Source organism: Anser anser (assembly GCF_964211835.1).
Source record: "Anser anser genome assembly, chromosome: 8".
Classification (NCBI taxonomy): Eukaryota; Metazoa; Chordata; class Aves; order Anseriformes; family Anatidae; genus Anser; species Anser anser.
Window position 1 is genome coordinate 17,634,495 of NC_139728.1, and position 21,149 is coordinate 17,655,643.

A 21,149-nucleotide genomic window follows, 5' to 3' on the forward strand; every position below is an offset into this window, starting at 1 on the left:
TCTATTTAAATAGTTTATATAAACTTAGTTTAATTGGTCCTTTTGACTGTTAATAAACAGTATATTTAATCTTTCATGTCTGACTGCAGCCTCACCTAATCTCAATTATTTCTTCTGCATGTGGGTGGTGGGACTTTGTCATCCTACCAGCACCTCCACCTTCATCCCTAAGGCTTGTATCATTATGCTGTTACACAACCTTGATATTGTTGATATGATGCCAACCACAGTCATTGGAAGATGGAGTGATGGTGTTGCTGGTGGTCCCAACAAAGCTGCTCTTGATCCTGCACACAAGTTGTTTATCAAGCCCAAGTTCTGTTCCACTTTTTTAAAAACTGAAGTAGAATAAAGTGCTCAGGTGATTGTAATCTCTTCACAGATCTCTGTTGAGGATTTTTAGCACATCATTCTCCTGGATTTGTTTACAGCTAAATATATAATTTTACAGCCTGCACTTCTATCCAGGTTGAGGCTGATATTTACAATTTTCTTCTCACTTGTTCATTGAGCTGTATTTTGCTTGGTAGTCCTGGGAACTGACTGCCACCCTGATGAGGATGAACATCGCTGCGTCCACTGGCTATGCTGTTGTTTCTCTGTGCACCTGTCCAGCTTTGCATGGAGAGGAGCTTGTCCTTAACAGCTCCTCATGAGGAAGCAGTCCATCTCGTCTTGGGAGCAATGATTTGCTTTCCTTTGGGCTCAGGATCTTTAATTTCATTATGCCTGCTGGCAGAGATGAAACAAGATAATGCTGTTGTTTCAGGCAAGATGTTAATCTGGTACCCTCACCCACCAGTTGTTTCCCTAGGTATGATCCTGCCTTAGGAAGAGGCAGGCGCTCCACTGCTCTGTGCAGTTCAAAACTCTTTGAAAAGTGCTATCCCCTTCGTGTTTGCATGCATGAATTGTTCCCATTTGTCTTCTTTCCAAAAGCAAGCTGCAGTAGACAACCCTCTTTACTTCTTTTGTTATCCCACATTTTGGCGCCAGTTAATCTCTTGTTGCTTTCCTGAACCATCTGTCCTTTAAATACTGCTCACATTTCCAAGAACTTTTTAGCAATTATGACATAAATGTCAATGCTACTGTACATCCCAGTGTGTTCTCAAACCAAGCTTCCACCCACAGGGATTTGGAAAAAACATTACATCATAGTACTAGCAGGGGACTGCCTGGCAGAAACCAAACTACGTACTTAGGGTGAAAATCATTTCAGTAGGATTTAAGAAAGCTTTGCTACTAGGTAAAGCCTTTAAATGAAGCCAAGGTAATCCTGTGACTAAGAATATGTTAAATTTAGAAAATTTGTTTTGGAGCAGAACTTGTTATAGTATACCAGAAGTGAACCCACAAAAGGAAGGAAATGAACAGTTTGAGTCTGTTAACAGTAAATACTCTTTATCCCTCCACCCATAAACATACATTTTACTTGCACCACTACTACAGTATCCTAGACCAAATGTAAGAACCATAATACTTCAGGGAGTTAAACATATAAAACTCCAGGATGGAGTTAGGTTATGGGAATGAGCTGGCTAATGGGCAATAAATAGTACCACAAGACTATACACTTAATAAAAAGGATTAAAATCCAGCAAAACTCCCCTACCCATTATCTGAGTATGCTGAAGATCTTGCACACTAAATGAAGGACTGTCCAGTGAGTGATTAGAGACAGTTGTAAAGGATAGCCATACACAGGGCAAATCAAAGTTGCCCAGGCAAGTGTAGTTCCTATATTTCCTCACTTTTGAATACTTTATTTTACAATATTAGATCTCTTCAGTTGTACCTTTCTTTTTATAAGTGGCATGTTCATACATCCATATACACAACTTACTAGAATATTCCTCAGTGTTAAGCCGTCTGGGACGTTATGATACCGGTGTTCAGAGTAGAAGGAATCCAAGGATCTGTTCTGATACACGTGCTTTCCTTTCAGTCCACAAGTTGTTTTTTATAAGCCTGCAGAAGAAAAAAAAAAACATGGAATTGAGTTAAGATGGAGTAAACTGGGATGTCTAATACATGCAATGGAGGTAAATGGCTGAGCTGCATAGAAAGCTAATTATCTGGCAGTCTGGGGCATCTGCAGGGACAACTTCCTTCTGGGAATATTCTAAACAGAAAATTCAAAACATGCTGAGATACAAAACTGTATCAGTAATCAAAGAAACACCATGTGTTTTTTCTTTAAGAACAAAACCATGAGTTCTAATTGAGAGCATCAACAAAAAGTGTCTATGTGCAAAATAGCTTATACCTTTATTAACACTTTGACTACATTAGGTCCAGTTTTCAAGGCTGTTGAGCATTTGCCAATTACATAATTTTCAATTGTAATTATGAAAGATCACTTTCAGAAAAGCTGACTTTAATTTATGAACCCAATCCAAAAGGATACTGGAAAACAAGGACTCACCCTTCTGATTGTCCTTTAACAATTTCTTCCAATGGAGTGATGGTGATAACATAAGAGCTTTGCTAGATAGCTTTTGAAAACTGGTCTCTCAAGCTTAGAAAATCTGTGTGAAGAAAGCAATAGTTATCATTCAAACTTGACGCCAGACTCTAATTATTACTTTAAATGAACAGCATCAATAGGATTTTTTTTTTTTAATATCTTTGGTAAACAGTAGTAGCCACACCTTCATCCTCTTAGAAGAAACGTATTTCTCTTCTGCTCAATACCTTGCACAAGTACATATAAAATTTTTGCAGTACATTTGTAATTTGTCAACAGTTTAGCTCTTCTAGTTTTTAACTTAGCTGATCTTATTGTCATGCTTCATCCAATACTGCATTGAAATTATATTGGACTTGCTTCAAATGCTGTTAGCCCTAACACATGAAATTTCCCTTGCGTAGGGAAGAAATCATGCTTAGGTTAGACTTGGTAAGGGCTATGAAGCTGCTCAGTTTCACTCTGCCTTTACCACATTGGTTTAACAAATCTAATCATGTTGGTTGTGCTCAGCAGCTGTATGTTGGTGAATGTCACTTGATCCCACAAAGTGCTGTGCTCATATACTGAGAAAAGTCTCGGGCCCTGAGATAAAGGTTACTTTCTTATCAGCGATACTGTGTTTCACCTTCATTGCACTATCTGTCTAGCTGACAGTTATTTTACTTGGACTATCAAACTAATCCCACAAACTCTAATAGCATTACTACATGATTTTAAAAGCAGCCAAACCACACACTTCATCCCTTATTTCATACATGGTGATTTTTATACCTGGTGATAGTTAGAAGTGAGGGTGCTGGAAACCAAAGGAATTTGGTATTAAATAAATATTGCATTTTCTTGGGGAAAAAAAAAAAAAAGATAAGTTATCTGTCCCTGCAGGATCTTTGGCGATGCTCTCAATAAACAAACAAACAAGCAAATAAATAAAAATCTTGAATCTTCCTGGAGAAGATTCTCACTGTCTACACTGCTTACCTTCCTCAGTGCTAACAACAACCGTAGGACTGAGGCGATACAGACAGCTTTCGGTCTTCATTCTGTCAGAGACAGTCTTTGAGAGGCTCTTAAATTACTGATGTGTGAAAAAATAGACCTGTGAAGGTGGGGATATTACTGCTTCTGGACTAGGGCACTGAAATCAAACCCATAAGCAGCGAGAGGGTCAGCGTTCACCATGAGGAGATGCATCCTTCCTTGCCTGCCCAGCCTCTGCCGAAGAAACCGCCCGCACCAGTGGCCGCTCTGATGTCCGTTCCAGCAGCCGGCCTGGCAGCGCTGTGGACAAGGCTGTGGTCAAGCCAGGCTGTGAAAATCCCGCTGGAGACATTTTCACCGTGTCAGGGCTATGGTACCATCCTCTGAAGACGGTTTGTGTCATAGACCGTGGAAGGTTCAGATTTTATCCTCCGGTTTGTATGGGTGATTGCCGTGTCTTTGAAGTTCTGTTCCCACTGAAGATGAAGGCAAACTCCCACTGGCATTAATGGACTTAGGAGGATGTGTCCTTGTCTCAATTTTTGCTGTTGTTTCCTTTGTTGCAGTAGACCTATTCCTTTATTAAAGCTTTTGCCTAGGGGGAAAAAAAAGCCATGTTACTAAATAAATTATGAAATATTTACATTTATGGAGCCAACCCCTTATGCCTAGCTCCTCCTCTGATATTACGATGACAGTTTTTATAGAGCTACAGCTTCTGCACTGCCATTACTCCTCTGTGGGATCCAAGACTGGGAAGCTAGCAGGAGCGGGCCACCATGAGCCAAGTGACAGTAAGTAATGCTTGCTGGCTTTGACTCAGTGCAGGGCAAAACTATGGTGCTAGACCACTGGTGGCTTGTTCCTGCTGGAGAACCAAGCAGGATCAGGATGTAGGAAGAGATGAAACCACAGAAAATATAAAACTGGGGAGTTTTCTAAAGTAAACTTTATTTTTATCTGAGAATAAAATGCTACAAGTTGTAGAGATGCATGTGATAATCCCAAGAGTGAATCGTTAAAGGCATCAGTTTGCTTATCACTGTTTATGTTATTTTCTACTTGTATTTACTTTTTTTTTTTGCCTGCAGTTTTCTTAATGAGATGAGAATGGTTTTAGTGTCATGGTCCATAATGAAATGGTCTGCAGTTACTCTTGTAAATGCTTTGCACCTCTTGTTTTTGTTGTACTTTTATTGGTTTTAAATCTTAATAGTAGCTTCCTTTAAAAAAAAAAAGTTATAGCATGTTGTTCAAATGTGTGTGGTTCAAACTGTTTAGTTTGGCTTATAAATTTCTCCCTCCTACTTTTATATATTTAATGCTTTTGCCTTTGACTTGCCCCACCTCTTGTAGGTTTGGTAACAAACAGGTAGCGGCTTCCTCTGTGGGTGTTTGGTTTGTTTGTTTTTTTAATACTTGGCTAAGTCACTTCAGTTTGTGCCTTTTGTTTTTTTTTTTCTCTCTGTGGCATAGCCTGTGGAGGCTACATTTGTAAAATGGATAAATGTTAAGTAAGTGAAACAAGCTGCAAATTGGATTTGTGCATGATTAACTCCTAATGGTCCTCTGTGATCAAAATGGAGGTCTCTGACCTCCCCGAGTGTGTCTCCCACCCTAATGCTCCTTCTGCTCTCCCCTTGCTTCTTCTCTCTTGCTCACTTTTCACTTTCAGTTGTCTTGTTCCCTCTTCTGAGTTTTTATCCAAGTTCTCTTTGCTCTGATTTCTCTGGTACTTCACATCCTTTGGCAGTAAAGAGGAGGGCAGGTTGGTGGGCAGCAGGGAACACAGCTGTAGTAATTGTCCCTATTTGCTGTGCAGCATTTCTTACCTGCTTTTTCCTTGAAAAATGTCTCATGCAAAATTGTCAGTTCACTCACCTTGAAAATCTTACTTTCGTGCAACAAATAATCGGAGCAGTTTGAAAGCAAGAGAGGAAAAGATGCAGATTTCATTTGCACAGTGCCCAGGTCAGAATGAGCAATGGAGAAGTTTCCAGGGCAAGGACGGAAACAGTTCCTGAAAAGTGCACTGAGCTCAGCGTTCTTAATCCTCAACATGAAGCAGTGGGCAGTGGAGCTAAGCAGAAGAATCCTAGTGCAAAAAATACATTTTTGAAAGTGCACTATGGAAAGAGAAATACTGATTTTTGCCTGATAGAACCTTAGCCCAAATAGGAAACCTAAAAAAAGCCAGATACAGAAAAGGCCTGGAGCTAAATACTTTCAAACTTTGGAAAGTCAGAAGTACAGGAACAACAACAAAAAACAACACACTTGATGACATGGCTTTTAGTGAGCTTTTGACAGTTTTTGGAAGGTGATGCATAAAATGTGTACTGCTGTAATGCGACATGATTATCTGAGAGCATTAATACATGTGAAGACAAATCTTCTGGTTAATACATGATGATGCAGAACTGTGTGGCTAATTTGCATGCACAATTTCTATGATTAATAAATTATGCAATGCTAGCACAAGTGTACTACTGTGAACCACTTGTAGCAATCGCCAGCAATCCAGCAGGCGACATTGAATACTATGCTCTATTCTAGTAAAGCTTTGAATATTTGAATACCAGCTTGCAGTTCCCAAACTGCAAAGTGATGAAAGGAGTAGAAGAATGTTTCTCCCTTTTATCTGTCTTACAGGAGATTTGGAATAGTCACTTGTTACCTTGTGTAGAAACGCAAAATGATCTCAACTGAAAAGAACAAAATCAAGGAGATTTACTAAAATCACTTGAGAAAAAATGTAACAGCTGTTTTAGAGCTAAGATATATTTTTGAAGTCCTAGTGTTTCTTATTTAACACTTTGAGTAAAATTAAGGTATCAAATATGCATAGAATAGCTAGAATAGAGTATTCTTTACACTGGGATAAATCAGTTAAAAACAGTAGATAAGCATATAATGAGCCTGCCAAAAAAAATATAAAATATTATGAACTACCTCCTATCTGAGGCCAAGATCTGAAAGTGCTACAACTGGTTTCTGAGGTCACATGCAGCAGCTTTTACTGCTGAAGGATTCTGAGAATATTTAGCAGGGTAGGCCTTTAATCTGGTATCTCTAATCTAAGTAGGAAAATGTTAGATATAGCTAATCTGCTTGGGGTATCAGAGTATCTATAATATACTGATATTGATAGCCTAGCTTGAAATCTCAGATCTGTCTCCCTGCCTTGCACTATGGAGAGTTTATTCCCTGCTACAAGATTTTATTTTCCATGCTTTGCCTAACATAAATTCCTATTCCTCTACATTCTCATTTTTAATTTTCTGTCTTTTTAAGAAATCTATTGTGAAACACAAGAGGTGCATCACATTCTTGCATCATGTTCTGAGCACAGTTAGGCTTTGGCTTGCACTGAGATTCTAGCAGACACTGCCAGCATGGCTCTGTCTCCTGAACGTTTTACCCAGGGCATAGGCAGATTACATGTTTGGAAGCAATTACTGTGCTAAGAACCCAGTGATGTATCTTTCCCAGAAGCTGAAAATGAAGGTATAAAAGACATCCACACAGTAATTTATGGGTGTTAACTTATGGATGTGAGTTTCTCTGGGGATAATTATGTGACTACGCTAATAATGCGAAGGATGCTTTGATACATAAAAAAACATCTCACAATGTTCTTCTTTAGCATTTCATTACTCTCAGGAGTCAGGGGTGTATATATTTAAACAGAAGAGAGGGACAAGAGAGGCCCATATGTCTTCTCAAAAATAGCGCTGTCTCTTCACACCACAGGCACGCTGAGAAGGCACTTGTTTGACATAAGAGATTGCATTAGAGGTGTTTGCTGGAAACCTCCCGCTCCGAGAGCAGGAAGCTGCACTCAGGGCACTGCTGGTGCAGCAGCTGCTCTGAGCTGCTGGGGAGGCGAGAGAGGCACGGCTTTGCAAGGGCGGCTGGCAGAACGGGCATTGCTGGCAGCTGGATGGGCAAAACCTGCACAGCTCTGCAGGACTTAGGTACTTTTAAGAATGCCGGCTTTGAAGCAGACTTTGTTTCAGAAACGGATCTGCAAACCTCTGTGACAAGGCCAGTGGCAGGCTATGTTGGCATGCCTCGAAGAGGGGAAGGCTCCCAGCTAAGTCAGAGAAATTTCTCCTCAGAATTCCCTTCACTTGCTGGCAGATGGCTGGCATGGAGTCCTCGAGAAGTTTCCCAGCACACTGTCGGAAGGGGTGACTCCCACTGCGAGCTCTCAGGATATTTTCAGTCATTGTGAAGACACCTGGAGCAGTCCCCCCTTAAAGGCCACCCTGTGAAAGGGCCTCTGACTGGATGCCTCTGCCTGTTTTCCAGTGGAGTAAGTGCCCAGCTGGAACAAAATTTCACACAGCTTAAGTTTCCACACCTTCACAGTCTTTTAGTTTTTGTCCCAACAAGGCTGATGTCTAATCCTTTAGACGGCCTCCTACATTTAGGTCTGTGTAAAAATGCCCATTTCCAGCACAGCAAGACACTACCCGAAGGATCCCCGACTACTGGCGCTGCAGGAGAATCCTTGGGGGTTCAGAGGAAAACCATTGGGCCTGGTTTTCCAGAGAGGAGGGGAAGATAGGCATGCTGCCTGCTCTGCAGGGCAGTGGTGGTGGTGAGGGTGGGAGACGCCGGGGCGGGCGGGCACTGCGAGAGGCTGCGTTCGCCTTCCCTGTCGCTTGGGCGCTTGCGATGCGTGCTGGGACAGGGCCCAGTCTTGCCTGAATAATTACAAGGCAATTCCTACCAAACAATGATCCCTGCTGTTGTGTTTGTTGCAAACTCATCTGCATTACAGCAACGTTTAGTGGATTAATAATGTGTGCTTTTGGCCTCTCCTACTCCCTCGGCAAACAATTTTCATGCGTAATAAATGTTCACATTTAGTCTAACCAGAACAGAGCCCAAGGGTCAGAATAGCCATACCTGCGTGCTGAGGGGAAGAGACACGGGGTTTCCAGGATGGAAAACAGCTTTCTGCCCTCTCCAGGCTGTGTCCAAGACTTCTGTCCTTTGGCAGCCTCAGCTTGGCTCAGCAGGTCCCCCCGAAATCACTGCAGGGGCCGTGCTGGATGTCCCCCTCCGCAGGAGCGGCCCAGCCAGAGGGGTCACCACGGGCAGCGAAGGGAGCATGGGGTGGATAGAGCTGTCAAGCATTTGACATTTTGACAAAGAACAGCACATTTTAAAATTAAAACCTTGGAAAAATATGCAAAAATACTTCTCACACCAGCAATTGATCACAATGCATGCTATGAAGGCATATGAGTTTGAGTTTTATAATGTATGTAGTGGAAATACTGGGATATGTAAATATGGACATTACGCAATGTGAGGAAAACTGCATTAAAACTGTTTACAGTCAAAAAAAGAGAGAACCAGAACTGCAGCCTTTGTATTGCTACACCTGTGAAATAAGCGTGTACCCAACCTGCCTATTTAGGTGACTGTCATGTAATGTTTCTCCCCATCTTCCCCCTGCCGTTTATGCTTCTTTAGCAGCAGCTAAGATGGAGGCTACCAGTCTTGGGCATATTGGAAGAGGAATGCTGTGAATAATCTTGCTCTATGATAACTAGCAGTTGATCAAATGATTAAGAATAACAATTAGCACTTAAAGCCCACTGATAGGCTGTTGACTTGTAGCCTGGGGAGCGGGACTGTGACACACCACTGTGTCAGCCTGAGGTGGAGACTCCTTGCTGTCGAGCTCCGTGACCCAAATGCTGTGGCTGAGCATCTCCCATAGGAAATACAGGTGGTGGAGCCAGTCCGGTGCTCTGATGCCTGACGGAGCACCTCACCAGAGCTGTCCCCAGTGAAGTGTTCCTGCCCGTTCCTGTGCAGTGAGGTCACGTGCATGCAGCTCTGAGGGCAAGATACAAGAGTTCAGGCAGGTTAGGCCAGTGTCTGCCATGGAAATGGGGAAAAGACAAATGAATTTTATCATGGCTAATCCAAGCAATGTCCTACCACCCATCCCACTGCTGAGCATTCTGCCTCACTGGCAATTTTCACTGCCACAAATAGTTGTTACTTGACCACAGCTAGTAAAAAATGAAAAATATGTATGTAAATAATTTGGCAAGCTTCAGAGGAAACCATAATCAAGCAAATTATTTATCAAATTTTTTGTTCCTATGCAAGGATAAGAACAAAGTTTATTTCATGCAGAATATCTAAACTATCTACATTATTTTCACTGAGCTATGAGAATTGGGTTTTCCTTCAATCCAGATCAACTAAATAAAAAATCCAGTCCTGCACAATTCCCCTTGTTAAGCAGGCCAGATACAGTAATTTTATTTCTTCAAGGCCAGATTAAATAATTTCATTTCTTCAAGCAGTATGAACAAATGTGATCTGATATTAATATATTTGGTACTTTGAACACTTTGTTGCTTGTTTGATTTTTCACGATGGAAAGGGAAGGAAGTCTTCAACAACTTCTTGTGGTTGTGGGGTATTTCTTTATATCTACTTCCTTTTAAGATGTAGATAGTCAGGGGTATGGACTATAAACACAGCAAAACACAGAAGTATTAGCAGGACAGCCAAACCTTCAGACAGGAGTTTATAGCACCAGTTCAGGAAAAAAAAAAGCACAAGTGAGATATACACCTATTTTTAGGAACATATTAAAAGCAGATAAACTTTTGTAATTTGAATCCAAAAGTTTATCAGGAGCTTGCAAGGGAGCTCTGTCTTTATAACAAATCCATGCAAACTTTAAATGCTAAGCCTGAGCCTGCAGGTATTGAAAATTAATAGCCACATTAGTCATAGTGTGAAAATGTAGGTGAAATAATATCTTCCTTCAAATATTTTCTTCTTTTAATTTTTTTTTCAAATTTTCTCCATTTTTCCTTTGGCAGCTATAAAACATTGTAATAAACCACAAATGGCTGTAGATGGAAGAGGGAGACCATAAACAGACCATTTTCTCTCTTAATTTATTTCACTCATTCATAATTCGGACATGTTTATTTGTTTATATGATTACTGCACATGAATAAAAGCACTAGAAATACTCCCAAGATAGTGGTTACAAATTATTTAAAGCTCATTTCTTCTCTAAAAATTAATCATAAAAATGAAGCCTTCTTGTCCACAGACTACTTGTCTTCCTGTCTGCATCCAATTATGCCTGTTCTTTAAGAGATTCAGCCCAGCCTACTCCCAAACTCAGCAGACATGCTCTGATTGATCTCAACAGCACCTGTAACAGGAGGTGATTTTGAAGCATTTTAGGGTACTTTTCTCCTGTTAACCGCCCAGACAACCTAGCTAGCAAGGCAGGTTTTTGTTCCTCCTCACATCCCACGTCCAGCATCACTCACTGAGGTCCCCTGTGCATCATCACTGACAGCAGCATGTTTTGCCGTGGCATTACTGTGCAGAGAGAAAACCAGATGTGTTTTACCCATAAACCAGCTGCTTTTATAGCTAACAATGCAAAGGTCTAGCACATCTGGCAACTCACAGGACTGTTCTTCAGAGTGAAAATATGGTTTAAGGGAGATGTTTCCTATGCTTTTTATGTAATAAGGGGCTATGCTGTTTGGGAGGAATGGTCCATTTATATCTAGGTGGAAGCATCATTGCAATTTTCATACTGGATTACCAAATTTCTGAAAGCACTGTAGATGTGTTCATTCTGTGTGCACATGAACCCACCACTCCTCCAAGCTTGCTCAGCAGCACGGTTTAGGTCTCCAATGCAGGTCCACTGATCTTCGTTCTTCTTTGAAACAGACCATTTGGAATGATCCTCGATGGAATGGAAGGTGGAGTTCAGTGGTGTCCCTATGAGATTTATGTTGTAGACATGGTACTGCAGAGAGCAATTTGAGGGAAGTTTTCGGCCAGAGTGCTGCCAGGATTCAGCCAGCAAATCAGTCTTCAGCTCCTGAGCCACCCAGGCCACGTAGATATCTGTGGGATAACAGAAGATGGGAGAAATCAGCCTTTCATTTGCCTTCATTTAAGTGGGGATCAGAAAGGATCACCTAAACTGAGCTCGTTTAATTCTAATGCACGAAGTGAACCAGAAGAGATTTTGCCCCCAACCTCCTCTTATTTTGATTTTTGTTTCAGAAGTTCATTCCTGTTTTCCCTTCTTTTCCTGGAAATCCTGTTACAAATAATCAGCAGGAGGAAAAATAAAAAGAAAGGAAAGGAAAAAGAATTTTTAATCCTTCATAACAAAAAAGCTGATGATTCAAACCCTATTTTTGTCCTTTGTTGCTACAGCCAAATAACTGGAAAGAAATTTTCAGACAATCCCATTAATGTACATTTTAAAACATTTGAAAGATCAGACAGCTTTTCACTTAGTGGAGCTGACAGAATATTATGATGGAAGACCATTCCCAGTACTCCATTACATTTATTTCTGAAACTGAAATTCTTTTTTTTCCCCTCAAAGTAAATACTGTCAAAGAATACATTGACTGCTTACTACTTGCTTGAGCATGTGTGGTAGGTAACAGCAGTTTCTCTTACCATCCACGAATGAGTGGGACTTCACGAAGTGGAGAAAGGCCTCCCCGCCAGCTGACTGCAGCTTGGAGAGGTGGTGCAAGGGGGCTGAGGGCAGCCTGGAGCGTGCGCAGAGCTTTTGCAGATTTGGGAGATCAGCCTGAAAGGCACTAGGGAGGGAACAGCTGTAGATTTGTGGATTAGAGCTCAGCATCTGTTGGTCTGAAAAAAAAAAACACACACAAAAAAAAAATAAAAAAAAAAACAACAATAAAAAACACACAAAGAAACAAACACATACAAAATGAAAACGGGTTAAAGCAAAGCAACCAAGAAGGTAAAGTTCTGTCTGGGAAGGAAAACCTGAATCCTTTTTAATCTTCACAGCTTATCTCTGGAGCAGTTCAGTCTCAAAGTAGCTTTGGTTTTAGCAACCAAAAACATGTTTAATTGCTTTGTGTTCTGACTGACCCAGCATCTCATAGTCTGCCTGAGAGAGTATGCTCCCTTTTTTCCATGTGTACCTCCCTGTTCTTAGCAGGACTGCCAGTCTGTGGTCTTAGTCCATGCCACATCCCTCCACGGTCACCTTCAAGCCTCTGAGCGGTCACACGGCACTCAGACAGCATGTGTGAATTCAAGCCTGTGCTTACAGGAGTCGTTTCCAGTCAGTGACACTCGCCAAGCCAAAGCCAAAGAGAAGAGCTGCCAAGCGACCCAGCCGAGTTTTAGGCAGAACAAAGCTTGACTTTCAAAGTCGGGATTCAATCTGCAAAGTACTTCTCTGAACACAGTGCAATTTAACTGTGAAAGTCCTTGCCGGCAATGTAAAGAGCAAGGGAACAAATGGGCTCCACAACTGATGAGCTCATGAAGATGAGTCCATTAGGAACTTTCCAGTCTTTCCAGCTTAGGAAATCCTTAAACCACAGATTACCAGAAGCTGGGAGGATAGAGCAGGAAAGCATTACTGTATGCTTCTTATTTTCTTGTCTTCTTTCCTAAGCACATGCAAAGATGTGCTTCCGCAAGCAGGAACTTGGTTTTGATGGCTCTGTGGTGTGACCAGCCTGCACATTTGCACAGTCTTACACATTTATTTAATATAATTTGGGACTTGTAGCTCAGCAAAATGTAAAAAGCAATGTGAAAAGTGTTACGTAACATGTGGCTTCTTATAATGCCCTTGACAGCCAGCCTTCAGGACTCCAGTGTCAGGTAGTTCTGAGTCTTATGGGTATAAATTTCCTTTTTCTTATTTTTAGGATTTGTATTTTATGTGGCAAAATGTACCTGTGGAAATCTGGGAATATTTATTCCGTACTTTGTATTTCTGATGTGTCAAGGCCACCACTCCAGCTCAAGTAGTGATTGCCTTGCATTTTTAGAATGGCAGACTGTTGCAGCTGAATGAGCTATTACTGTTAAAAATGATTCATCATCCTCCTTTATATTTCCAAAGCGTTTGGTATGCATGGGCTGACTTTACCCTCAGTATGCTCTTGTGACTATTATTATCCCAATAGTCCCCATGGGGAGATGGAGGCAGAGTGGAAGAGTGAATTTCCCACATTCCCACACAAAATGGTTGGATAAACAGAACTGAAAGCCAAGGGTGCAGCTTCCAGGCCCCACTTGGTTTCCAAATGTGACGATGAAGGACAAGAACAGTCAGTTTTGGAGGCACAGCCCGAAGGAAAGGAGTCAGAGAGGTGCAGCAGAGCAAAGGCATCCTTGGGAAGAAGCTTTCCATACCTATTTCTGTGAACTGGTCGTATTTGAAGGTTATGCAGATGGCTGTCTGTCCGTAGGACTGCCCACTCACCGGGTACCCATAACCATCCTCAGGGAAGGGAGGGAACAGGGGCACACTGTGAATCACCCAGAAGCCTTGTGATTTGTCCAAGAGCAGAAACCCTGACAAAAGAAAGTTATAGCAAATGAATTAAGGAGGGAAAAGCCCTGAGACATCACAGTGGTGTCCTTCTTTGGATTTGCTGCCACAGACACCATGCTTCAGTGTGGTAATGGCTACAGCAGTCTGCCTCTAGAGTATATTAATGGGTTGTAGAAGACACCGATATTGTGCTAGAATTGCAGTAATTCTCTCCTGCACAGCCTAACTTCAATTGTCATCACCGTTCCTTTGAAAAAATACCTTTGCAAAACCTTTTTTCTTTATCTGCTCAAAAGCTGTCTTTGAAAAATCTGATGATTTAATGGCTGCAACTCTTCCCCCACTGCTCCTTTCCCTTCCCTTAATTTCATTGCTGTATAAGGGGAAATGGGCTCTGTCAGCACCACGCCCTCTTCCTTAGACCAAACTGCATTTGGGGCAGATGGGGTATGCCTCCCCTGCTGCAGATGGCTCAGGAAATAGTCACCCACGGCTCTGCCACCTGAAAACACAGCCCTGCAAAGCCTCTCCATCCCAGAGCTGGGCTGGGCAAACCCTGCTTCCTCAAGGGACCACTTAGACCTCCACAGAGGTTTTATCTATTTAAAGTCATGTTGTACTGTCACTGCATATTTAGTGCTTCCATGATCCTGCCCTCAGAGGGAGATCTGGGAGGCTTTCAAGGTCAATTCTGTCATGTAGGGTGCCTCTCCCTTTGCACCCTGTACTGCTGTTGCCAGCCAGCTCAGGACGACATGGTCTGTACTTGCTGAAAGGAGAGACAGGAGTTTCCAGTCTTGAATAGAAAGGGTCCACAATCATTAAGAGTTCTTCAACAGAGCACAGGCACAGCAGTACCAGAACAGAAGCTACCACGGATATCACTATACAGCAAACCATGCATCATGCAAATCATTCTCCAGTTTTGCTTTAGGCAGGATTTTTAGATATGCAGATTGACAAACAGACAAATAGATGTTATGCACGGCTTTAAAAAGGAGGAAACAGCAGCTGGGGACTCTCCCTGTACCTTTGGTGTGTCCTCTTTTCCAGCTGGTGGAGTCTGAATGAGGGACCTCATCGTTATAGATTGCATATGCAGTGTTGTTGCTCTGCAGGGAAAGACACATTTCTGAAACATGACATTTGGTAAGAGGAAAGCACTTAAGCAAACAAATTTTGCTGAGAACAGAAGAAAGATTTCAGAAGTTCTCTGTGCATATCATGAGCTTCGTTCTTCCCCCATGTCAGCTGGCATTGTCCTCACAGAGTTTACACTAAAATAAACCTAAAGACTCAGCGTTAGGGTTCCAGTTAATATAAGTGGAAGTTCTCTCAGTCATTGCAACAGCCCGTCCTTTGTGTATGTCTCTGATTTAGCTACCAGATCCTGTGAAAATGTTTGCTCAGGAAAAATAGCCATGACAAGTGTTCTTACAAAGGACAAACGATTAATACTTTTTTTTTTCAAAGTATTTGCATACAGCCACACCTTATTTCCTCCTGAACAGAGAACTTTCCCCACCTGGTGTACAGTTTGCGATGATAGCAGGGTAGGAAGATGGCATCAATGTGGCTCAATACTGAGTTTGTAAAAGATTGTTTGTATTGCAACTATGGTGTGACGTGGGATAGGAAAGTTGCGGGGTTTGCCAATATTTGACTGACTTCTGGGAGTCTTTTTTACATATAAATTTAATGACACCCTACCATTAACTCGCAGTAGAAATGCAAAGACACACCCAGACTCCTAAGAATGTGAGCACGTAGACTATGTGGATGGTAAAAAATAAACCATAGGCAGATCTTGTGGTATTTTATAATCATTTCATACAAATATAAATGAGGTTTCTGACTGGAAAAAATAATACTGCTGAAGCAGTAATGGGGGAACAACAAAACCCAAATGTGATCAGAGATGGAGCTTGAAACACATGCACCTGGGAGGACTTAGGATGGAGGTCAGTGGCAGTCACCACCAGCCCTGGGCTGAGTTGACAGCCAGTTCACCGCTTCAGCCATTGCTCAAGAGGAACTGCAGAAAAGAAGCCACAGGGCCTACGTACCAATGTTCATTTACTTGATGGGCAATGCTTCAAGTGCGTGAAAGGCTTGACTAGAAATTTCTAGGGTAACTTCTAAGTGTAGCCAAAACTGCAAATAATCTGCTGAGCTGCCAGCACACTCACCTTGATGCATTTTAGCAGATCTAGTCAGTCAGGTCTTGCCATAGCTCTACGTGCTTATTTTGGCTAGTTTCATTTCATTTGCATGTAATATCAAGTAAACATACGAGCAAAATGGTAATTAAACATCACTTGCCTTGGACTCGTATGCTTCGTAGAGCTGCCTCAGTGTCTGTCCCAGCGCGCCCTGCGTCATGTTGATGAGGTATTTGCCGAGCTGCCAGTCCTGCACCAGGGCATCCATGTAGAGGTACTGCAGCCCCAGCCCCGCATCCTCTCCTCTGGTGTATTTTGGCAGCTTGTACAGAGCAAACCTGCAACAGAGAAGAGCAAGTTTTGTTCTTCTTGCAAACCATCCTATCTGAATACGTAGGTCAGTCTCTCCTGCCCGCCCTGAGGGTTTGAAGACCGGGGTGACCGCAGGGATGCCCGTGCTGGGCTCACCTTCACTCTGCTTCTCTGCAGGCTGAGCTGGCACCAAGCTCCTCTTGCTGTGGCCATGCTGCTATTTGTACCCCAAAAGAGCTGGTTTTGCGTTACCTCTGGTTTGTCTCCGCTGCGCCAACGCCCTTGTTGTGGCTAAAATGTGGATGTGTACCTTTTTGAGCAGAGCTTTGTGTCGCACGGTTATGGGGTTTTCACCCTCAGCAAGAAGGCTGCTGAGGAGACGAGGCTGAATCTGCTCTGCCTGGCACTTCAGTGAACGAATTGCCTGCTCAGCATCAGGGAGATGCACCAGGAAAACCTGTGCAGGGATGGAGATTGCAGGGAAGTCCTCTGGAGCCCTGCATAGCCACCAAATCCCTGTTACTCCTGGTTCTGGTAGACAGCAAGAGACTGGGCCTGAACCTCAGCTCCCAAGCTCAGTCTGGCATTCCCTTGGTCAGCATGGGCATCTCTTACCAATAATTTCTTATTCTATACGAATATAATTTTATATTTAAATTAATTATATAAAATGGAGTATTAAATTATAAAATTACACAACTCAATATTTACATATATACAAATGAGCATGAAACTATTTAATAATGTTGTTACAATCCTACTTTTCATAGCCGACTCACACGGAACTGCTGCAAACTGAATATTTACAAACAATTAGCCAGAAATACAAATCTTTTCAAAATTGCAGAGTACTAAATATTGTTGGTAAATTGTTCAGTTCCTACTAATGTCCCTGATGAAGTAAACAGGTTTTCCTAGTGCACAAGTCCATGGGATTAACTGCAATGTAATTAATCGAGCCACTTTCCTTGAGTGCTGTACTTAAGTAATTTGTTATTTATGTCAATAGTAAGAACTGAGGGGCCTTATTTTTGATACTATGGTACTTACCAAAAACGCAGCTTGACTGCTTAACACTGTATGTATGTCAGGAGGAGTAGGACTCGCCCAGTTAATTTAGAGTTGGTCAGTTGGTTAAAAAAAAAAAATGCATTTCGGAAAGCAGGTTAAAGTGCCAGGAAAGCATTTTGAAAGAGGAACATTTAGTCCATGGGAAGGGCACATGTACAGGAAGAAGAGAAGCACAGAGGTGATCCCGGTAATCCACCAGTTTCACCACTAGCTGAGTGATGTTCCTTAAATCTCTCAGGACAAATTGTAGCTGATGACAGATTCTAGAGAAGATGAGGAAGTGATTTGTATGGGAGGTCTGGTGAGAGCATTCCCTGCACGAGGAGCCGCAACAATCCCTTTATTTGCAATGAAGATTTGGAAAGACAAGTGGTAGTAGTAGCTATAAGAGTAGGAGCTGAGCCAAGAATTAATATCTGAAGCCTTTCCAAACTGCTTTGAAATGTGCTGGGAGGTTTATGCTCTGCCAGTGTTTACAGCCTTGCAGCTGACAAACACGCGCTAGCAGATGTGCTGGAGGGAATGCTTGTAGCTGAGTTATCAGTGAATTGCCTGCTGATTCCCAGGCGATAAATGCTTTGGACCTGTACAGAAAGCCAGTTGAGTGCATTAGCAATTTAAACTGTATAAAAGTCTTCACTGCTATTTTGCACACGGGAAGTTTCTCAAGGGCTTAAGTGGCTTAAGTATTTGTGGGAGCGGACTGAAAGTTACTTTGCTGAGAACTGAGGAAAAGCAAAGGCATTAATGTCAAGGAATCCAATTAGCACGGTCACAGCGTTAGCTTGTGTCTGAACACTAAGGCGCTAGAAGTAATCACATCTTTACCATTTTTTTTCTTTTTTTTTTTTTTCCCTCCAATAAAAACAAATGCACAGCCCGGGCTTGAATCCCTGACTCAGCACCTTTTCAGAAAGCAGAGGTGTTTTTTTTTTTTTTTCTTTTATGTGTGCAAAAAGATTTCCAAGGAGGCATGGGCTCGGGTGAATACAGCAGAGATTTTCTGCTCTCCTGAGAGCGCCGCACCTGTGGCCGTTCCCCCTGGTGCACAGGGGACAGCGAGGCGAGCTCCCAGCTGGGATGCACCTGGGGACCTTTGCCTGTGCAGTACTTCATGTGGGTAGGAACCGCAGGCGGGCTGGGGAGGCAGGTGGGATCGCAGAACCACGGAATGGTTTGGGTTGGAAGCGACCTTACAGGCCATCTGTTTCCAAACCCCTGCCCTGCACGGGGACACCCCACACCAGACCAGGTTGCTCAAAGCCCCATCCAGCCTGGCCTTGAGCACTTCCAGGGAGGGATCAGATCGGATAAGGCAAGCGATACCTCCAGTTTAGCACCAAATGAAAAGTGTGTGAATACTCGTAATGTGCAATTATATTGCAGGAGGAAGCCACTGAACAGCAGGGACTCACATAAAGCTCTTGCTAAATTAATATAAAAAATGAAAATCCGTGTTTGTTTGAAAGGGCATCAACATCTTCTGGTTAAGAGGAAGCTTTTCTCAGCAGTTTCAGTTCTGCTTCTTCAATCAGCTTCATAGCAACCGAGTCCAGAACGAGGCAAAGGTTCACTATTTCTTGTCAATAAGCTAGCATGACCCACGCTGACAGATGAGTTTATCTTCCTCTGGATCATGGCACATTTGAAAGAAAATCCCCCCTCTCTTCCCTGCTACGCCTGTCAGAAGGAACCAGGGCCTGCACCAGGCCCTGCAGGAGCCCTGGAATCCCTCAGGAACTGCCTTTATTTTGTTATTGGCGGTTCATTGGTTTTTGTTTGTTTTATAGCTTTAGCACATGCAGACTCATTCTGAAAGGAATAATTACACTTTGCAGATAAATTAAACTTCTCTTATCACCAAGCTGTTGGCTGGCAGCACCACCTAAGGGACTGATTCCTGACAAATGACATGATCTGGAGGTGCCTTGGCAAGGGTGAGGGGTGACAGGGCCGGGCTGGACCCTCGGACACCCAACGCTGTGCCGACGCAGCGCGGTGTGGGCCTGGTGCCCGTGCCTGAGGAGCCTGCCCGCGGGGGGACGGGCCGCGGCCCACCTGCAGCCAGCTCTGCACGCGAGGGGAGGGACGCCCTGCTGTTGTTACACGAGCAGCACCCACTCCTTTATTGCTTGTATACAAACTAATCGCTGTTCAGTGAGAATCTTCTTTTTAAATTGGTTGATATTTATCTCTGAGATGCTTCAGTACTCTTTTATTTATTTATTTATTATTATTAATTTTTTTTTAAGAGGCCTCGTTTCACTTTTTAAACCTGGGTTGGCTATTACGTAATTACACTTTGCGTCTTTCATCTTCAAAGCGCATTAATCCAATTAATCATTTAGCACCCAAACCCGGGCTGGGTGCTGGCAGCGCGATGCTACCAGACGGCGCTTTCCCACACCGCCGCGTCCACCCACGCTCCTCGCACCTCTCCCGCATCGCTGCTGGAGGCGGCCCGGCCTCAGCTCCCCCTCCACAGCCACAGCGAGGGGACAAATCCTGCCACGCTGCCGGTCGGGGACGGGCAGCAAGGTTCAGGGCAGGATACGACGTTCCCCCCCGGACTGTTTCCTGCAGGTAGCGAGGCCCTGTGCAGGAGCCCTCTCTGCGACCCGGCGCCGTGGGGGCTGCTGCAGGCAGTCGCAGCCTTGGCATTTGAACACAGGTTAGGCTGGCTTTGATCATCAGACACAAACGCTGCGTAAACCCGTCATTATTTTGCAGTTACTCATAATGCAGCAGCGTGGTTGGTTCCGTGGAATGAAATCACCTTTCAATAACTTACCCTAGGTTTTCCAAATGCAAAATTCAGCTACTACTCACAGGCAAACAGGATTAAACCAGTGATTGCTATGCATTACTTCCCAGCGACCCACCTACTTCACGCAGAGTAATCTTAGGTGTTATTTACTCATCCAGCATTCCTCCCATGCGCGGTATTTACTTACCAATCGACTGCCTCCCCGTCTTCATTTCTGCAGGAAATTTGCGCTGCCCATAGTGACGGGGAAGAGAGAAGCAGCAGCACAGCAGGGCTACACCATGCAGACCCCACGGTCATCTTGGAGCCTCAGCTGCACAGTGTGAGCGCGGGGCAGAGACTAAAAGCAGAAGTTGGCTGCGTTTCCTCAGCCACCGGCCCTGGCAGCCGCGCAGTGAACACCCACAGGGAGCGGCTGGCAGCTTCCCCGGATCAATCTGGGCAACAAAATTGCAAAATGACGTTTGTCAAATTATACTTTTGAGAAAACTTACATCTGCATCTTTGGAGGAATTATTTTGAATATTTAAAACACGTAAGGTAGCCTGCTTTCAAAGCAAGACACAGATAATACAAACTTTTTTTTTTTTAACGCTGTATGAAAGCAGTCTGATTTTTTTTTGACAACTACCTGAGAAACCTCAGTTTTCAGACAAGCAAACCAAAACAACTTTCACCTCTCTACTTTTCCATCCAGCCCATGCAGTGAGCTCAGACTTTGCACCATTCCTGCAAAGTGCGTTCCCAGTGCAGCGCTGAGCCCCCCATTTCTCATTTTGTCAATAGGGAGCCTTAATTTGCCTGTGGGAATTGAGCCTGCAGAAACCAACAGCAAGAAAAAAACTCTGAGCCACAGTAATTTACTTACGATTAAATAATATATATATATTAATTCTCTTTTAAATGCATTAGTATTTATCTTAGGAACAAACAAGTCTGAATTGAGCAATTTTACATCTGATAATGTTTTCAGCAAGTCATGAATAAAAAGTTTCAATTTATATTTTAGTGTTGAAA

General features: G+C 43.0%; 2 protein-coding genes across 11 annotated transcripts in view; one reads left to right on the plus strand and one right to left on the minus strand.

Moving 5' to 3' along the window:
* DNASE2B (deoxyribonuclease 2 beta) lies at positions 1–20,497 on the minus strand. 10 transcript variants are annotated; one of them, XR_014587641.1, is made up of 10 exons: positions 20,320–20,497; positions 16,143–16,320; positions 14,851–14,932; positions 13,679–13,840; positions 11,948–12,145; positions 11,120–11,377; positions 8,369–8,588; positions 2,429–4,046; positions 1,847–1,971; positions 1–732 (listed from the first exon to the last, which is right to left on the minus strand). XR_014587641.1 is itself a non-coding variant. In XM_083847249.1 (7 exons), exons 1-7 carry the CDS (start codon positions 20,430–20,432, stop codon positions 9,243–9,245), a joined length of 1,059 nt encoding a protein of 352 aa, XP_083703375.1. In that variant the 5' UTR covers positions 20,433–20,497; the 3' UTR covers positions 8,662–9,242. The 10 variants fall into 10 exon arrangements, 3 of the variants coding, with proteins under 3 accessions (XP_083703375.1, XP_083703374.1, XP_083703373.1); XR_014587642.1 differs by having other exon boundaries at positions 5,333–8,588; XR_014587643.1 differs by having other exon boundaries at positions 2,429–2,531; positions 3,675–8,588.
* LOC310903646 (uricase-like) overlaps positions 4,170–21,149 on the plus strand; it is a 26,564-nt gene continuing 9,584 nt past the window's right edge. Inside the window, exon 1 of the mRNA XM_083847250.1 lies at positions 4,170–4,245. Coding sequence (XP_083703376.1) covers positions 4,231–4,245 — 15 coding nt within the window. The 5' untranslated portion in view covers positions 4,170–4,230. The remainder of the gene's footprint in view (positions 4,246–21,149) is intronic.

Bases quoted from the DNA above. Each gene is read 5' to 3' on its own strand.
- DNASE2B (XM_083847247.1), bottom strand. From the start codon at position 20,432: ATGACCGTGGGGTCTGCATGGTGTAGCCCTGCTGTGCTGCTGCTTCTC. The intron at 16,321-20,319 runs GTAAGTAAATAC...TCTCTGTTGCAG, and splicing joins GACGGGGAGGCAGTCGATTG to GTTTGCTCTGTACAAGCTGC. The intron at 13,841-14,850 runs GTACAGGGAGAG...TTCTTTTGTCAG, and splicing joins GAAAAGAGGACACACCAAAG to GGTTTCTGCTCTTGGACAAA.